The sequence below is a fragment of the Rhinopithecus bieti genome, unplaced genomic scaffold (assembly GCF_001698545.2).
Source record: "Rhinopithecus bieti isolate Rb0 unplaced genomic scaffold, ASM169854v2 scaffold_6513, whole genome shotgun sequence".
Lineage (NCBI taxonomy): Eukaryota > Metazoa > Chordata > Mammalia > Primates > Cercopithecidae > Rhinopithecus > Rhinopithecus bieti.
In genome coordinates this window covers 2,232,586-2,252,902 of record NW_016805931.1, presented here as the reverse complement: position 1 = coordinate 2,252,902, position 20,317 = coordinate 2,232,586, and the positions used below count along the sequence as shown (strand labels likewise).

Here is a 20,317-nt window from a genome sequence, read left to right as displayed (position 1 = left end):
TTTTTTGTAGTTTTTTTTTTTAGTAGAGACGGGGTTTCACCGTGTTAGCCAGGATGGTCTCGATCTCCTGACCTCGTGATCTGCCCGTCTCGGCCTCCCAAAGTGCTGGGATTACAGGCTTGAGCCACCGCGCCCGGCAGTACAAAATATTTTTTAAATTTCTTTGTGATTTATGTTTTTAATCCATGAAATATTTAGAAATGTGTTTTTAATTTCCAAATATTTGGGATTTCTAGATATCTCATTGTAAGTGGTGTTTAGTTTAATTCTGTTGTGTCAGAAAACATGAATGAGTTCAATTCTTTTAAATTTATTGACTTGTTTTATGTCCCAGCATGCACTCTATCTTGGTGAATATACCGTGTTCAGGTAAAAGGAATGTGTATCCTGTAGTTGTTGGGTTTAGTGTTCTATAAATATCAAGTAGGTCATTGGTTCATAGTGTCTTTTAAATCATCTATGTCTTTATTGATTTATATAACATTTAAAATACAGGTGGATGAAGAATGACAAATTGACAGTTTTATAATACATCATAGATAACAAGCAAAAGATTGGCCATGATGGGCATGGAGATGTGCTGCTATCCAAAATTACTCTCTTCTTCTGACTCTTTTTCCCACTTCCTGTTGTTTCCAGTTTCCCCAAATACTCTACCCAATTGAAGATAAGAATGTATGTGCTGTGTTTTTCCGTTTAAAGCCCATTTATGCTATAAATCACAAAAATACTGTGTAGGAAAAATGTTCTTTTTTGAAACAAGGTATAGCTCACTGCAGCCTCCAACTCTTGGGTTCAAGCAATCCTCCCTCCTTATCCTCCCCAAGTAGCCGGGATTACAGGCACACACCACCATGCCTGGCTAATTTTTTAATTTTTAATTTTGTAGAGATGGGGTCTCACTATGTTGCCCAGGCTTGTCTTGAACTCCTGAGCTCAATCAGTCCTCCTGCCTCGGCCTCCCGAAGTGCTGAGATTACAGGCGTGAGGCACTGCACCTGGCCGGTAAAATCATCTTTAACATCAGTGTCCTAAATATCTATAAATAGGGCATGTATGCCTGCACAGATTGTAACTTCCAGAGTTCAAAATGAGATTAACTTGATTTTTAAATAATTTATTGAACTCCTACTATGTCCCGAGCTCTAGTGCATGAGACAGATACTAAGTAAATACATAAATAATGTCAGACAGTGATTAATGCCGTGAAGAAAATAAGGCAGGATAATGAGAAGAGAGTGGGCTGGATATCTTATGTAGCCTTTCCAGAGCCACTGTCCACACCCTGGGGGATTGACTGGCTTGCACAACAAGGTCCCTTGTCTTCCTGCTTCCAAGTGGATTCGACCAGTGGAGAGCACTGGCAGAAAACTGCAAGAAGAGAGGAGAGTGAGGTGCTGATCTCTGTGTACTGGCTGTATCCCAACCTAAGGTCCTCTCCATGTAGTCTTCTGTGTTTCCGGGTTTCATTCAGGCCTATGGATGGTAACAGCACTCTATTATTGCCAATTCTGTGGTTCTATACAATCTCCCTGTGGTTTCCCTTCATTCTGTCCATGCTGTTACACAATTATTTTCAAATGTCTTATTTTGCATGTGTTATCTGTTTCCTACTGGGACCCCACTCTCTTTGTGTGGGTCACATGGTGTGGCATTAGGGGTAGCAATTTTTGATAGGCTGATGACACAAATGACTGAGACCTAAATGACAAGAAGGCAACAAACTTGAAAATATTCATGGGGAGATTCTCCCAATGGGAAATGCAAAGGCACTGAGGTAGTGATAGGGTTTGGATGTTTTTTTCCCTCCAAATCTCATGTTAAAATGTGACCTTCTGTGTTGGAGATGGGCCTAGTGGGAAGTGTTTGGGTCATGAGGGCAGATCCCTCACCTATGGCTTGGTGTTGTCCTCACCTCAATGAGTGAGTTCTCACTGTGTGAGTTCATGCGAGAGCTGGTTGTTGAAAAGAGCCTGGCATCTCCTCTCTCCCATGCTCTCTCTCTGTATGTGATACACCAGCTCACTTTTGCCTTCAGCTGTGATTGGAAGCTTCCTGAGGCCTCACCAGGAGCAGATGCTCCAGCACCACACTTCTCATACAGCTGGCAGAACTGTGAGGCAAAATAAACCTCTTTTCTTTATAAATTACTCAGCCTCAAGAATTCCTTATTGCAAAGCACAGGTGGGGAGGAGCTTGACATGTTCAAGCAAGGAAAATAAGGTTATGGAACAGGGTAAGTAAGAAAAAGGGAAAGATGACGTCAGGGAGAAAGAGAAGAGGCCAAGTCCTGTAGGTCCTGGTGAGGAGTTGGGATTCTTAGTGTAATGGGAAGCCACTGGAGGGTTTTAAGCAGGAGGGTGATAGGATCTGATTCATGTTTTAAAAAGATCACTTTGGATATTATGTGGTGAAAAGGTGGGCAATCACCACACCGGTAAGGCCAATTAGGAGGCGAATACAGTAGTTATGGCAGAGATGATGGTAGCTTAGACTAGGGTGGTAACTGGAGATGGAGAGGGTGGATGGACTGGGGTTTTCTATTTTGGAGGAACTCACAGGACTTGACAATGGATTGGATATGGGAAGGTGAAGTTTTGAAATGCCTCCAAGAAATGTCAAGTAACTAGTTGAATATTCTCACATCTGGAGCTCCAAAGCCATAGCTGGTGATAGAGTTTTTAGCCAGAGCACTGGATGAGATCACCTAGGAAGAAAAAGGGGATGACAAAGAACATAGATTGAGCAGTGACCATGAAGTCACCTGTCAATAAATGCAGACCCCTCATAAGATGGTCAAAAGCAGTTTTAGTGATAGGTTTGAGTGTGTTTGAGTGCATTGAGAACCTAATGTGAGGCGAGGAATGGGAACAAGTGTGTGTGTCTCTTTCAGTAAATTTTATGGAAAGAGAGGAAGAAAAATGGAGCTAAATTAGGCAGAGAATAATTCGGTAAGATAAAAGATCTCATAGCATATTTGTGTGTTGATGGGAATGATCCAACACAGAGAAGGAAATTGTAGTGTGTGTGTGTGTGTATGTGTGTGTGTATGTGTGTGTGTATGTGTGTGTGTGTGTATTGGGTGTCAGGGGACAGAGGAAGTAGCAGGCACAACTTTGATTTCAAAATTCGGTGCTGGAAGAGAGATGATAATTAGAGATAGCAGATATTCTGTAGACTATTTGAATAGCTATGTAGCCTAATGTGGGTAACATAACTGGCAAATATTTATTCACTGAAAACTGTATGCCTAGGTACAACTTTAAAAGATTATAGTCTATTTGGGAAAACATATAATTTCTAAAAATTAAATATTAATTACCATAGAATTTCAGTGTGAGCTACCAGAGTTGGGGAGTGCTTCAAGGAGAAATAAGTAGAAGAGAAGTAGAAGGGATTAATAGAAGCCAGCAATTCTCAAATGTGGTCTGGGGACCCTGGAGGTCCCTAGGATCTTTTCTGGGCTCTATGAGGTCAAAATTATTTTCTTAATTGTACTGAGATGTATTTGTCTTTACTCTCATTCTTTCTTGAGGGTACAGTGGAGTTTCCAGAGGTTACATGTGTGATAAAACAACAGATTGAATGCACAAGCAGATATGAGGATCCAATTGCCTTTTATTAAGTTAGAAATTACATAGATTTGGCCAGGCACAGTGGCTCACGCCTGTAATCTCAGCACTTTGGGAGGCCAAGACGGATGAATCACTTGAGGTGAGGAGTTTGAGACCAGCCTGGCCAACATGGTGAAAACCTGTCTCTATTGAAAATACAAAAATTAGCTGGGCATGGTGGTGGGTGCCTGTAATCCCAGCTACTCGGGAGGCTGAGGCAGGAGAATTGCTTGAACCCGGGAGGCAGAGGTTGCAGTGAGCCGAGATGCCACCACTGCACTCTAATCTGGGTGACAGAGTGAGACTCCCTCTCAAAAAAAAAAAAAAAAAATTATATAGATTTGAAAAAATATAAAACATGTCACTCTCCTATTTTTTGGGGGGTGAAATATAGCGATTTTTCATAAAGATATGTTATCTGATTTAACATATAATAAGTTTTAATAGTTATTTCTTGTGAATTAATGCATTTTATGCATTTATCAATTTTAATATTGATACAGTAAATATGAGCAGCTATTAACCACATGAACAAAAGGTCCTTGGGGGCTTCCGACAATTTTTAAAAGTGTAATGGGGTCTGAAGACAAAAATATTTGGGAAATTGAGTGTTAGAACCACATATTGTGATTCAAAATTTTGAGAAGGAAAGTATGTGACATTTCATTGAATGTTGTAGTTAATACCAATTCTATGAATTATAGTAGTATGTTACATATTGATGAAATTAGAAAGTATTTTGAAATAATTTTGTGCTGCAGGACCTAAAATATTGCATAAAAAGGAGGAGAAAATGGTCTCTGCTAGTTCTTTGTATGAATTAGCAAAAGGCACCTTTTCCTCTGGCCACTTTACTGCCATCGACTGTAAAAAAAAATGTAATAAATATACAAATCTATTAGGACTATACTGTACAGCATGCCACATATAGGTGTGTAGTACACCAGCTAGTTTTGGCAGTCTTGGGAATCAACTGGAATATTCTGTGGCAGCACTTCTTGACTGCTCTGAGAACAAAAAGTTTGAAAACCACTGGTGTGAGGGAAGGTGCAGAGGTGGGGTGGAACACAGTGGATTCGGAGAGCAGGAATATAATGAAAGGAGTAGAACAGAAATTTTGCATTAGGGATAGTAGGAAATAAAGATTTAGGCAGAATAAGTTCAGGCCATTAAAAAACATGGACATTTGAGGTAATCAGCAGTAGATAGTCATTGAATGTTCTAGTAGCAGAGTACTAGCTGGAAATAGAGTTTGAAAAGCTCAGAGGAAGAGTGGTTGGCAGGATGCATGGATGGATAGATGCATGGATAGATACAGATAGATGGATGGATGAATAGATGACCCTGCCAGCTGACAGCAGAGTGGTTCTGAGAACAAGAAACCAGGAAAGGGCATCAAGTATCTTGCTACAGCCTCTCCTTTTGTTGTTATATAGACTGTTGGAAGGAGGTAGAGGGACTAGGAACACCCTGTTATGCAATAGATAAGCATTGAATCTAGGTTTTAGAATGGAAAAATGCAACTCTCAGTGATTGTTTTGAGTTTTTTCAGCATTCTAAGGGGAACACTGAGATTTCTGCTCTATTCCTGAGAAAGGGGTGAGATAACGTTTGATTTTTAGATATCTGGCAGTCAGTGCAAATTAAAGAAAAGTTTTACTCTGCTGCCCTCTTCTGGATGTTGCATAATTGGCCAAATAATTCTTCCACGTTGTTCCCTTCACTTTTGCTCCTAGACAGATTTCTGGACAAAGTAGGTTATGCACGTCATCTCCATGACCATGCTTGCCCAGATATGATCATGTTTCCTTCCAGTCGGCTTCACTGGAATGGTCCTTGCCATTCACCTTGTGAGACTGAAGTTCTTATCTTACCTGACGTCTGTGGCTTTTGAAATTACTGACCTTTCTTTAAAACATTCTCCTCTCTTGATTTCCCTGACCCTGTGCATTTCTAGTTTCTGAAGATGAGCTCTTGTCTCCTTTATCTATTCTGCTTCTCGTCTATGCCTTAAATCTTGGTCTTCATCGGAGTTCTGGTGTTGTTTTTTTCTCACTGAACATATTCTCCTGAGTATTCTCCCCCATTTCCCTTGTCACTCATTGTGGTAGATGCTGTAAAGTTGCCTGCTTGATGCCCATTCTTCTCCGACTTCCTTACAGCTGGGGAGTCAAATGAAATGTGAGTGAAAATCTCAGAAGCATTTTTAGGAAAGTTTGTGTCTTCCTGACACAGGCACTACCTTTTTATCTTCGTTTTTCTTTCTCTGATTGTAGATTGGAGACCAGAGTTGGAGCCTGAGGATGAAAGCCTCATGCTAAGAAGAGTGGAGTGGAAAGATAAAGCATGGCAACATCGATGACATCCTAGGCCTAATACACCGGCCCTGACCTGCTTACCCTCTCTCGTTCGTAGGCTATGTAGTCCAGTCACTTTTACATGCAGCTGAGTACAACCCTACATGATCTATCAATCGCTTCAGTGACCATTTATATGTCAATAGCTTCCACATTTATTATTTGCAACCAAAGTATCTCTGGAGGTACTGATGTGCATATACAGTATTACTGGAAACTTCTACTTGAATATCCTCCAGACAACTCGAATTTAACATGTCCAAAGCACATCTTGTCTTCCAATCTACTCCCCCTGTCATTTCCTTGTATCAGTAATGGCATCAGCGTTCACACAGGTGACCAAGCCTGGATAGCAGACGCATCCTCGATGTCATTCTCCATCCTCCTCATACCCTTCCCCCAAGGTCATTTCTATAATCTTTCAATTCTGCTGTTTAATATCACTCAGATTTGTCTCTTCCTCCTCATTCCCATAATGCTACCTTTACCTAGGCTCTGGCTACTGCAATTGCCTTCTTTCTCCCTGCCTTTTGTATTGGCCCATGTAATTCTTTCTTCAAGATACTGCAAGGGTGCTCTAACGCACAAATATCGTCATGCCACTCTCTCCCATCTTTTTATTTTTCCTCCTATCCTTTCTCTCCATTTCACCCTGCTTACAATCCTCATCCTCTCAGTATGTCTACATAGATGTTGAGAAATCTTATTAAGCAAATTGACCTTAAGGGAAGCTATCACTTAGTTATCTCAAAAATAAACTCTAACAGGAATCTCAGCATTGTGGGAAAAAGAATTTTGGGGCATGAAGGATTTATCCCTTGCCACATCAGCTTAGGCTGGTTTTACCTCTACAGATCTGATAAGCTACAAACTGAGGGCCATGAGGCATGGGGTATAGAGATGTCAGGTTGCATACCAACTAATGAGACTAGCTTCAGTCATCGATGGAGTTCTTTCGGTAACAGATTGTGCAGACAGTTATAGATCCTACAAAGTTAACTCTAATATTGACAACATATTTGAATGCTACATATGCATATTAATATTTTGTAACATGACACTTGAGCTGTAGTGGTAAGCACTTCCCATTAGTGTGTATAGTTAAGATATTAATTTTCTCTTCAGAGGTAAGCTCTCTAGCATCTATAATCAGCATCTCCACTTTTGTTCTTCTCACATCTTAGAAGACAAAAGTCTTGGCTGGGCATGGTGGCTCACGCCTGTAACCCCAGCACTTTGGGAGGCTGAGGTGGGCAGATCATGACGTCAGGAGATCGAGACCATCCTGGTCAACATGGTGAAACCCCTTCTCTACTAAAAATACAAAAAAATTAGCTGGGCCTGGTGGTGAGTGCCTGTAATCCCAGCTACTTGGGAGGCTGAGGCAGGAAAATCTCTTAAACCAGGGAGTTGGAGGTTGCAGTGAGCGGAGATCACGCCACTGAACTCCAGCCTCGTCACAGAGCGAGACTCTGTCTCAAACAAACAAACAAAAAAGACAAAAGTCTTAGATCCAATTTTCCAAAGCTGAGATTCCCCTCTAATTTTCTACCTCTTTTGTTTTCTAAGTCTGGGCACAGGTCAGAGGTCAAAAGGTATACAGCCACAGGCCAGTAGTCTAGCCCAATAGTTTTTATAGTTCTTAATAAGGATTTAAATTAGTTTTTAATGTTTAAACATAGGGAATTGCACCTAAAATCCAGATTTCCAGTTTCTCTTGAAAATTTAGAGCATTTGACAATACCGGGCTTTCATTCTGACATGGTAACAGTGGCCTCCCCTGGACATGAACTTGATGCAAACTCTTAGGTCTGCCACAAGCCTTGCTGGGGATCTAGTCCAGTGGGTGTTCTGAGTCTATGACCTTTGGGTCAGTCATTCATAAAAACACGTATTGTGCATTCACTACATGCCAGGTACTATTGTACGCCATTTATATAGGCTCTCTTCTCACAACAGTCACTTTCATTTTATAGATGCAGAAATGGAGGTTCGGAAAGTCAAAATGGGGGTCACATAGCAGGTAAGTGGCAGAACCAGATTTAACCCAGGTTGTATCTCAGGTCCTGTAGTCACCAAATCCATCATTACCTACTTTAAGAGGCCAGTCCTTTCCTTTTTTATCACAGCTCAACCTGGCATTTATGCTTACAGTATAATTTAAAACGGCCAAACCATGTCATGACATAGACAGCAATTTGTGCAAGTTTTCATTAGTCACTGTTTTCCCTGACTGTAGTTATTTCATGCATTGTTTTGTAACAAATGACTTACATCAGCTCATAAATGCAATCATCGGCATTTCCATGAGCATAATACCCCAACATTTTTCTGGTTTCTGACACGAAGACTGTCATCCATTTTATAAAATTATTAATATCATTTAAAAAGAATTCAGGAGCAATAGAATTGATTCTATTCATCTGGAACAAAACTTTTCTCCAACTTAATATTTTTCTTAAGTGACAGAAATATACCCTTTTGCAAAAATACCCAAAACCTGTTTAAAAGATGTACATTTAAAATCAAATTATACTTTGGGAGGCCGAGGCAGGTGGTTCACCTGAGGTCAGGAGTTCGAGACCAGCCTGGCTAACATGGTGAAACCCTGTCTCTACTAAAAATACAAAAATTAACCAGGCATGGTGGTGTCCACCTGTAATCCCAGCTACTTGGGAGGCAGGAGAATCCTTTGAACCTGGGAGGCAGAGCCTTTAGTGAGCTATTGTGCCACTGCACTTCAACCTGGGCAACAGCAAGACTGCCCCCCGTCCCCCAAAAAATCAAATCAAATTATACAGAAACTTGAAACCAATGTAGAGAAACAAAATGGCTTCTGAACTCTGACATTAACCATCCTGCATGGAGATTGGTTACATGGGGGAGGGAGATGGGGAAGAATTAAGCAAGTCAGTCAGTATGTTGGGAATAATCGGAGTCACGATTCTCACTGCCTGAGATGAAAGTTACAAATTTGGAAAAAGGGAAAGCTTGAGTGAACCCTGTTGGCGTTGGATTGCAATCGGAAGGTTGGTGTGAGCTCATGGTTTTTATGTGTATGTATGTAGGTATATGTATGCATATTTTGCAAGTGTGTGCAGAACTGTGTATATTCATATATGTATTCTAGCTCTACCGAGAGAGCCAACGAGCAGTGATACACAGTAGAATTGAGCCTATCTAGCACCCAGATCTTGGTTTTAAAAATACTGTTCTCCATCAAAGGAATCAGAGCTCTTTGGGAAAATGGCTGATCCCAGTGCCAAAGGAGACACTGCATAAGATGGGGCTGAAAGTATGGAAGTGTTCAAAGAATAATGGTGGCTTGCCAAGGATAGAGAAGCTAGCTTTCAGACATCCCCACTGGGCAAATCCGCAAATGGAGCAAATATATGATACACGATAAATAAATGGGAGAAGGGAAAGCTCTTCTTGGCAGCATTTTGCTGCGAAATGCTGCAAAGAAGAAGTGAAGGAACTAGATCACCATTTGGCAACCATCAGAGTAATATATTCAGGCAAAAAAGCTAAGAGCAGGGAGTTAAAACTGGGCAAGAAATGTGATATTTATGTAGTCTCAAATATTGCCCCTCAAGAATACTTTCAATTATAAAGGTGGATTTTAATGATAAAAGGAAAGAGTAACTATACAGTGTTACTATCAGTCATCACCAGTGACGGGGCAAACGACCTGTCTGCATCCTGACATGACACACCGAGAGGAGCACAGCATCACCTCTGTGATGTTCCTGCCAAAAGTGTGTACTCTGAATCTAATTAAGAAGCAGCACCAGACAAACTCAATTTGAGGGGCTTCTATAAAACAATAATCTGAAATCTTTAAAAAATTAAGGCCATTAAGGTCAAGGAAGAACTAAGAATGGCCCTGGATTCAATGAGACCGAAGAAACGTGACAACTGAGAGCAACTTGTGATCCTGGTTTGGATCCTCTTGCTATAAAGGACATAAATGGGCAGCTGGCGAAACCTGACTAGGGTCTTTGGATGAAGGGTATACAGAAGTTCTCTGTGGTATTCTTGCAACTTTTATGTAAGTATGAAATTATTTCAAAATAAATAAAAGTGACAATTAACATTTGTTCAAAACTTTTATTTACTATAAAGACAAAACACCAAAATAGGTACAAATGCTATAAAATCGGTTCAATGGGGTAAAATTTTAATTAAAATATCTCAATATATTTATAAATAACAAAGGTACATTTAAGGCAAATTTTTTACCCAGAAGATTTTTTTTTTTTTTTTTTTTTTTTTTTTTTTTTTGTAACATTTGCTTACACAGTAAGGTGCTAATAGAAGTTAGCCCTTAAGCCCTGGAAATCTTAGGAATCATAGTCACAAAGCAAATATAATTTCATTGTGAAAGTGAACTTTGGTAGAAGAAAAATCTATAGGACACCTGAGGTAGTAGAAACTGGAATAAACAGTAGTAGACGTTATTTACAACTTGAGTACCAAATAACATTAAGAACACAAAAATAATTACACAATACAATTTCCAGTCCAGCTTTGATCCAAAGAAAATAAGAATATTACATCACATTTGCATTGAAAACGAAACAAAAAACAAAACGCCACAATTACCAGCAAGCTGAGGGAACTGCAAACAAACTCAAACACAATGGATTCTGAAATCTACAGATAGTTTGAGTTTGAAATGTGGTGGGCATGGTGATCTACAAAGTAATACTGATTAGCTGAGGTTCCTCAGTTTATACAGTTTACATTTTTGTCAGACACAGTATTCATCTGACCAATGATCTTCCAGTACATAAAATGGCAAGAGTGCATCCTTTAAAGCTTGCACATGAGAGACTTGGAAACAATCTTATTAGAATTATGAAAATTCTAAGTAGTCAAAAAATAAAAAATTAAAAAAAAAAACAAAATAAAAAAGAAAGTCAAGTACAACACATTTAGAGCTACCAAACTTCACATTTCTGTACTATTTTTAACTCTTCAAATATCGCCAATCTTCCAAAACAAAGGAATGTAAAATTTCACTAAGAAACATATTCACATAAAAAACAAACTGCCTTTTAAAAATTATAAGCAATATATCCCTGTAAACTTATCTTGTAACTTATTGTATTTCCAATTTGTGTTGTACATTTTAAATGTACTCTATATAGCTTATTTAGTTTATCCTGAGTCTTTGAGAATAACCAATTCTATTTCACACTGGCTTCTGAAGAGTTAAAACTAAAATCTCAAAAGTTGTATTTAATAGTTAATCAGTACTTGATTTAAAAGACTCACACACACACAAAAAGATTAAAAGCTACCATTTTCCTTCAGGATTCCATGCATCTGAATTTAACTCCAGACTAAAACCATTAGGTAACTGTGCAAAATCCAAGGAATTAGTGTATAAATGAAATTCAATTCCACTTTTCTTTCTGAACACATTTTCCAAGTTCAAAGCAAATGTATTCTTTGAAAACATTACTGATTGGTAGTTGAATAATCTTTTTTAAAAATGATCTGCCAGGCCTACTGTAAAGAGATGATGCATGGTAAAAGGAAAATGGCAGTCATATGTTATTACCAGTAGTGAAGATGAATGATGGATTGTTACATACAGAGTAAGACTTAAATGTTGTGAAGTTTCCTACAGTTTGACAACCAAAACATCTAAAAAATTCAAATAAATTTTAAGGTAATCTTGACCTTCGTTGTGAGTTGCATCACAGAGGACAGTTCATTTTTAGTTAACTTATATTTAACCTGCACAATAAGAGTGGTGACTGACTCAAATGTAGGTAGTACTTTATTGTATTCCAATATAAAAAACAAAATTAAGTCTGTATTTTAAAAACTTTTACAATAGCAAGATATTTAATGAACTCTTGTTCATATCTAGTTTTTTTTTTTCTAGTTTGAAAAAAAGATCACCTTTCCCTGAATAAACAAAATGAATGTAAATAAAATGAAAATACAAAACCATAATTTCCAAAAACGAAATGAATGGGCCAACAGTAAAATGCACAATGAGCCACAATTGCCCAGGTGTTTAAGAAAATAAAGGTCAAGTGTGGGTCATAAAGAAGTATCAACTTTTAAAAATATATGTATGTAATGCTACTCATAGCATATTCTGACCTAAAAGAGGCAGATACTGATTTTATAGCCAGTGACAAAAAATTTTAACGGAATTGTAGAACCCCCGCTTGTGATCACTATGTGAAATGGAAGAATAATTCAAATATTAAAATAGATCCTGAGCCCCTCAGCCGCTAATATTGCTGAAAAAGTGCCCCCAAAAAATAAAATTATGCTTCTGCAATTTAGTCATGCAAACTTCACTGTTTTCCTGTTCACCTAGGGCCAGTTCTTTGAAAGGCACAGTTTACAATTTCTGCACTAGTTGTGGGCTTTTGCATACTGAGCTTAGGTAGATCATGATTTGTCAATCACATACTTAGGTAAGGGTTCCCCACTGGCCTCGTTTGTAGCTGTTCAGTGGCATCATGGCCAGTAGAATATCAATGTGGTTCCCCAAAAGTTTTTTTCTCTTGTTGAGCATCCTGTTTTTATTGTAGTTGATCTGCATAATTGGCTACCACGTAGTACGAAAGACTGGATGCTTTAGTAGCTCTCTTGATGGAGGTCTGTCCTGAGGTTGAAGTTCTAAACAACGAAGAGCCACATCTCGTAAGCCGGGAGACAAATGTGAAGGGATTGATGGAGCAGTCGTTGCACTAGCAATCTGTGGAGAAAAAGCCAGAGTGTTGGAGCTTTGCACGACTGGAACTTCTGATACACAAGCACATGTGCATAGACCTCATAACCCTTACAAAATGAAGAAGTGGGAGGATTTTCTGTTATCAAAAAGTCTATAAAAAGATTCATCCACCGGATGGAAGGTTTTCTCTAACCATCTTTCAACTTTTAGGATTTTAGGATTTGATCAAATATATCCTATTCCTTATTATTTAAATCAACAAGGCTAAGTACATCAAAATGTGCAGGTAAAGTATTCACTCAAATGAATTCTGCTGTCCTCATAGTCAGTCTCCAAGATGGTTTGCTCTTACTGCACGTTTTCTATTTCTTCAGCAGACAGAGCTATTTAGATTAAGAAAGACTAAAACTGAAGAGTCAATTTAATACATAGAAAACACAACTGCATTGTTTCTTTCCTTCCATGTTGGACAAATTCTGATTCTTAGTATCAAATACACCATGAAGAATGATTTTATAAAAAAGTTTTAAGTCTGACTACTTTAAACTCACCTACCCACTCCTAATCACAAGAAAACTCTTTCTTTTCCCTACCCCAGTAATTTCATAAATGCTTTGGGTTAAAAAATGCAAAGTAATATAAAGAAAAGTCCTCTAAGGTCTGTGATCCTATATCACAATATACTCAGCTGATATACACACACATCTTACACACCACAAAAAGGAAAAATACAAAACAAAAAATTAAAGTCCCTCTTTCTTCTCCCCAAATGTAACTTACTGTTGACGATTTGTGTGTGTGCATGCACAAGTGTGTGTGTTTGTGGAGAAAAAAGGCCAATACATTCACAGACTTAAGATTTTCTAAAATGTCTACAAAAGAGAAAACTTAATTTAGAGACAGGGTCTCTCTCTCTCTCTCTGTCATCCAAGCTGAAGTGCAGTGGTCTGAACATGGCTCACTGCAGCTTTGACCTCCTGGACCCAAGCGATCCTCCCACCTCAGCCTCCTGAGTACCTGGGAGCACAGGTGGTGCCACTATGCCCAGCTAATTTTTTTTTGTAGAGATGGGGTCTCACTATGCTCAGTCTGCTCTCCAACTCCTGGGTTCAAGCTCTGTTCCCGCCTCAGCCTCCCAAAATGCTGAGATTACAGGCATGAGCCACTGTGCTTGGCCAGGATCACTTTATATACTTTGCTCTTTTCACTTAATAATATATCTTGTAGCACTCTGTAAATCAACATCAACAGCTTTACACTTGTTTAGTTTCTGTATAGTGTGGATAATTACTTTCTTGAGTAGTGAATAATCTTGAACTTGGCACTTGGTACTTCTAGACGTAATCTTGAGTAAATTCCTAACAATGGGCATAGCTGAGTCAAAGAATAAGTGCATTAAAAATTCTGGCAGATACTGCCAAATCACTCTCTAAAAAAACATGCTACAGCAATTTATACTATCATAAACAGGGTATGGAAGTGTTTGAGAAAGCTTTGGGGTGATTCCAAAGACCTCAAAGTATTTACTCCAAGTTAAGGAAACTGAAAATGTTACAGTACAATTCTCTTTAAACTTTACCTAGGAAGGAGAATGCCATGAAATCTGTTAAAATATGAACTGTGCCAATTTGGAAATTATTTACAATTGTTTCCAGGGTCTCACCAAAACTCTTAAAATAACATCAAACTTTCAAATTGATCCTAGCCATGAGTATTTATTGAGCAACTTCTGTATAAGACTCTGAAAAGAAAAAAATGAATCAGATGTGAAAGGAACTCAAGGAGATTTAGTTTGAAAAAGGAGGCAAGATAGGAACATAACTAGGAGACAAGAAACAAAGTGTCAGAAACAAGTATGTACTAAAATGCTACGAGAATCTGTGGAAGGAGTTAAAAGCGGGTGCCTAAGCAGGAGAAGCACAAAATGTGGGCCTTAAAGAGAATAAGAATCTGAACCACGTAGAGAAGGAACATTGGACGTCTGAAAGAATAGAGGAAATGAGGTGGTAATACAAAACAGGTATTGTCAGAGAGGTGACTGAGGAGGTGACTGAGGGAGCACTGGAGGAGGTTACGGCAGGTGGAGCTGACTGTGTGGGCTGAGTGCTTGACTAAGGCCTAGGTGTAATTTTGTTTATCTTCATAGTAATCCCACGAAGTACGTGCTTCATGGGGTTCTTGCACCAATTTCACATATGAGAAAATACAGGGTAGACACAAAAAATAATTTTCCTATGATCACATGGCCAATAAGGGGTAGAGCCAGGGTTTAAAACTAGGTCAGTGTGACTCCAAAGCCCATGATTTCAACCATCACATCTACTGAAAAGCTAAAAATCTCAACCATTACCTATTCTATGGTGGAAAAGGAGATAATTGATTTGTGAGTTATAAAAAGGTAGGAAAGGTAGACAGGACTGAACTGACCTGGGTGTGAATTTTAAAAATATACAAAATAGTAAATTAGGCCAGGTGTGGTGGCTCACACCTGTAATCCCAGTACTTTGGGAGGCCAAGGTGGGCTTGAGGTCAGGAGTTCAAGACTTGCCTGGCCAATATAGTGTAACTCCATCTCTACGAAATATACAAAAATTAGCTGGGTATGGTGGCACGTGCCTGTAGTCCCAGCTACCCGGGAGGCTGAGGCAGGAGAATCGCCTGAACCTGGGAAGCAGAGGTTGCAATGAGCTGAGTTCCCGCCATTGCACTCCAGCCTGGGCACTGCAGCGAGACTGTCTCAAAAACAAAAACAAAAAATAAACAAAAGAAAATGGTAAATTAGATTTAAAAAATTTTGAATTATGTAAAATGTATGACGAATTTCATGTTTTAAAAGTGATGGATGGATATAGATACACACACATATATAAATGCACTACATATTTCTTCTAATTTCTTCTAGGAGCAGTGTTTTACTATTTGCTAATTCAATATTGGTAGCAACTTAACAGAGCATAACTACCTCAAATAACAAGAAGTGACTATATATGTCACTAACATTGACAACACCACTGACAATACCAACTCCTGGAAATATACACAGACGCTCTTTGACTTATGCTGAGGTTATGTCATGATAAACCCTTTTAAGTTGATGATATTGTAAGCTGAAAAATGCAGTTAATACACCTAACCTAACCCACCAAACATTATAGCTTAGTCTGGTCTACCTTGAATGTGCTTATAATACCTATATTAGCCTACTGTTCAGCAAAATCATCTGACAACACAGTCCACTATAGAGTATTGGTTGTTTACTCTCGTGACTGTGTGGCTGACTGGGAGCTGTGACTTGCTGCCACTGCCTGGCATCATCAGATTATATCGTACCACATATTGCTAGCTCAGAAAAAAATCAAAAATCAAAGTATGGTTTTTACTGAATTTGTACTGCTTTTACACCATCTTAAAGTAAAAAAAAATTGTGTATCAAATTCTCTCTGAATAAATACACAGACTATTTATTTATTTACCTTCATGCTAGATTGTTAGGGAGAACCCATCAAAATTTGCCTCCTGCCAAATTCTTCTGTACTTCTTTTAGCACCAAGAAGTAATTTTTATCTCACAATTACCTTAAATATCAAAGCAAGATGATTGGAGTGCTTTTCTGCATTCCATGGTGGTTTTGCACAAGCCATTTCTATAATAGCACAGCCAACACTCCATACATCACAGCTCCTTCCATACTGTTGACCTCTTAGTACCTAAAATAAATTAGAGTTAATTTGGAAATATGACTCATTGGAAAAAAGAGAAGGCCAATTTGTAGTTATAGATTCTACTTTCTTACCTTAGGGAGAAAACTGGTACAAACAGCAATTATGTGGACTACCTAAATCTAATTTATTTCATTAATAGCTTAATTTTCCAGGTACACAAAAATATTTTGGATAATTGTGAGATTCTGAAGCAGTCACATCACAGAATTTTGCTCTTAGCAAACTAAGCGGCAAGAGGACAACAAACATTACTACATATGAACGTGAAGAATTATGAACACGACAGAAGAGGCTGAATCAGAAGAACAATGCTTAAACTCCTTCCACTACTGACAGAACCTGCCTCTGTATGCTCATCTCCTTTTAGAATAGAGAGAGAATATTTTTTAAAATTTGTTATGTGCACTTTGAGTTTACTACGAAACAACTGCTATAAATTACCCCAAAATTCTTTATTAGTAACAGCCCTTAAGCAAATCTATTAGAACCTATTTTTTGAATTGTGTCAAGGCAAAGACAGAAAGGTTGGGAAGAAGGGTCTGAATGAAAGATACTATTAAAACCATATTTTAAGGGCCATGGACTTCTAATTGGTAAGTACATACTGGATACCACTGCAAGACAGTTTAGTATAATGCTGTTACACAGAACTCAAAAATATTTTCTTTCATTACACTCAAAGATGCTTCTCACCTCAGGTGCCATAAATGCAATTGTCCCCAGTAACTGTCCCTGAAACTCTCCTGCACCAGTTCCTTTTGATGCCAACCTGGCTGCAGCTCCAAAATCTGCAATTCTTAGTCTCTGACCAGTGCTGTCAATTAGCAAATTGGCACCTGTCAACAAACACAGCAAATGACCTTGTATGTTTAAAAAAAAAAACAAAAAATAAGGACAGATTAAAACCCAGTAAAATACTAATGAAATAGGACAATGACAAAAGAAAGAAGTGAACTACATTTCAGAGGTTCAGACAGTTATTCTCTTTTCCTTTCACTTTCTTCTTGCTAAAGGCACACAGCTCTCTCTAGCATAAGGAAAATCTAAAACCTTAAAAGCAAAGTCTGAAAAACAAATATTATAAAGCACAAGGAGATCAAAAAGGCGATTTAGTGAAACTTGAAAGAGTAAGTGTTGAAAACCTTTAATATGCTTTCCAACAAAATCTTTCTCCAAAATTCACATTTTAGCCTAATTTACATTTGAAGACAATTTTGTTGAAACATACTGATCTAGACCAATTCAAAGTATATGTGCTAAATTCATAATTAGATCTTAATTTAAAAAGTTATAAAATTACTTCAATACATTATGTCAAATACTAGCTAAAAAGAATGATGACAGAAAACCAGATTTGCTCTTGAGAAAAATAAACTGAGGCCAGGCACGATGGCTCACGCCTGTAATCTCAGCACTGTGGGAGGCTGACGCAAGCGGATCGCTTGAGCCCGGGAGTTCAAGACCAGCCTGGGGGCAACATGGCAAAACTCCATCCCTACAAAAAATACAAAAAATTAGCCAGGCATGGTGGCGCACATCTGTTGTCCCAGCTACTTGGGAGGCTGAGGTGGGAGGATCACGTGAGTCCAGGAAACGAAGGTTGCAGTGTGCCAAGTTTGCAACACTACACTCCAGCCTGAGTGACAGAGATCCTGTCTCAAAAAAAAAAAAAAAAAAGATAAGCAAAAGAACAGGAACCACAAAAGATTTGAAGGAATTTTTCTTAAAAGAAGTTTATGATATCCTAATATCCCATTATTCTAAATAAAACCAGGAAAAGGAACTTTCTGGGAGCCTGTATATCATGAGGCCAAGACAGGGAATCTGGAGACATGTATTGTATACTTTCTGCCATTAACTAGCAATAAAACTGTAGAAAAGGCACAGCCTCTCTTGTATTCAATATACTTTTCTAATAAATGAGGAAGGCAGATTAAATGACCCCTAAGACTTCTTTCGGTTCTAATATTCTGAATTACTCAGAAGAAAAAAATCCCATAGTTAGAAACCACCAACAAAGGTTCATTTTTTTTTTTCCTTCTTTGAGACAGAGTCTCGCTCTGTCACCCAGGCTGGAGTGCAGTGGTGTGATTTTGGCTCACTGCAACCTCTGCCTTCCGGGTTCAAGTGATTCTCCTGTCTCAGCCTCCCAAATAGCCAGGATTCCAGGCATGCGCCACCTCACCCTGTTAATTTTTGTATTTTTAGTAGAGATGGGGTTTCACCATGTTGGCCAGGCTGGTCCTGAACTCCTGACCTCAAGTGATCCACCTGCCTTCACCTCCCAAAGTACTGGGATTACAGGTGTAAGCCACTGCACTTAGCCCTAAATTTTAAAATTACATTAATTTTTTTTATTGTCACTAGATAATAATTAAAAGAATTCCTACCTTTGACATCTCTGTGAATGATTTGGTTTTCATGGAGATATGAAAGGCCACGAAGTAACTGTTCAGTGTAGTTAATAACTACTGATTCTTTGAAGGCTCCATATTTACTCAGCAAATGAGCCACAGATCCCCCTATAAGACAACAGAAATAATTATCATAAACTTAAAGACGGAATTAAAAGTATTTATTACACTTTGGTTTCTAAGGTTTTCACTGCATGAACTCACATTCACATATGAAACAGAAGAAAAACATTTCAAAACTAACATATTCCTGTATCATTTCAAAAACTACTAATTAGGAGACACTTTCATGGAACCCACAGGGAACCAGTTTATTGGAGGGTCAAGATTTCAGAAAGCTGTAAAAGTTAACCATTTTGGATGAAACTATTTCTGAAATGTACAATTCACTTCTCTGTCTTCTCAAAATAACACAAAACAACTTTATTAATGACTAAAGTAAACAATGTTAACATATTATTTAGTAAAAGGTGAAATGAATGGGAGGAGGAACAGAAGACCCAGAGCTAGGCTTCATATCCTACCCATTTACTAGCTCTGCCCTGGAACATGTCTCAAGTTTAGCCGCTTTTAAAAGTGTTTATAGTAGTCAACCTATCTACTGTAGCATAAATCTTTATTAAGACCAACAACACATAACGCACTTAAGAACTGATTGGTAAATAGAAATGCACTCTTAAATACACACGCAAATCTAAGAAGTTAAACCAAACACTTAACCTCTTCATCACATCAGGTCATTAATTTTATTGTATACATTGTATAATACAAAATAAAACTCAGTCTTCATTTATTTCAGCAGATGGCAAGGTTCAACTTTATGCTTCAGTGCTAGTTTACTTGTAGTAAGTTTTCAAGTTATATGTTAATTTTGTTTTTATATTGTTATGTTAAAACACTTCCTCATCTGTCCAGTTTATCATGGCTACCTGGAAATATACAGATCTTATACATATCAGGTATTAAAAACAATGCTACTCAATCATTGAAAAACACACTGGAAAAGTTTAAAAGGTAGAGATACTCAATATTTCATTTATATTAAATGAAATACAAAATGAAGTATCTGTGGTTCATACTAATATATTGGGGTGATTTGCTTTTAGAAACCCGAACTATTTGATAAAAATAAATTTTAATTAAACCGGTTTTTCCTAAATTTAATCACAGAAAGTTAAATCCATGTACTACTATTTGTAATTTAAAACATTAACATACCTGCCATCCATTCAATGAAGAGATTGTAATTGCTCTTCTCACACGTGGCTCCCAACATCCTAATGATGTTTGGATGATTCAGATGGCTCATCATTCTTATCTCTTCTCTTAATGCTTCTACTACTTCTTCTTGCTCAGATGATGTGTTTCTGACATAAGTCACCTGTTTCAAATAAACATGTCCACAAAGTTTTGCATATTTTCACTAGCAATCTGATCTAAAATAAACAAATGCAAACCAGCATATATATTAGCAACAGATGGCATTTATGTTCATGGATGCAAT

The 20,317-nt window shown here is 38.0% G+C and overlaps 1 protein-coding gene across 1 annotated transcript in view; it reads right to left on the bottom strand.

Moving 5' to 3' along the window:
* Positions 1-10,067: 10,067 nt before the first annotated feature.
* Positions 10,068-20,317, bottom strand: part of MAP3K1 (mitogen-activated protein kinase kinase kinase 1) — an 80,040-nt gene continuing 69,790 nt past the window's right edge. The window contains exons 17-21 of the mRNA XM_017874167.1: positions 20,032-20,194; positions 18,790-18,921; positions 17,093-17,235; positions 16,253-16,384; positions 10,068-12,701 (exon numbers count right to left, since the gene is read on the bottom strand). Of these exons, the coding sequence (XP_017729656.1) occupies positions 12,552-12,701; positions 16,253-16,384; positions 17,093-17,235; positions 18,790-18,921; positions 20,032-20,194 (720 nt within the window). The 3' untranslated portion in view covers positions 10,068-12,551. The remainder of the gene's footprint in view (positions 12,702-16,252; positions 16,385-17,092; positions 17,236-18,789; positions 18,922-20,031; positions 20,195-20,317) is intronic.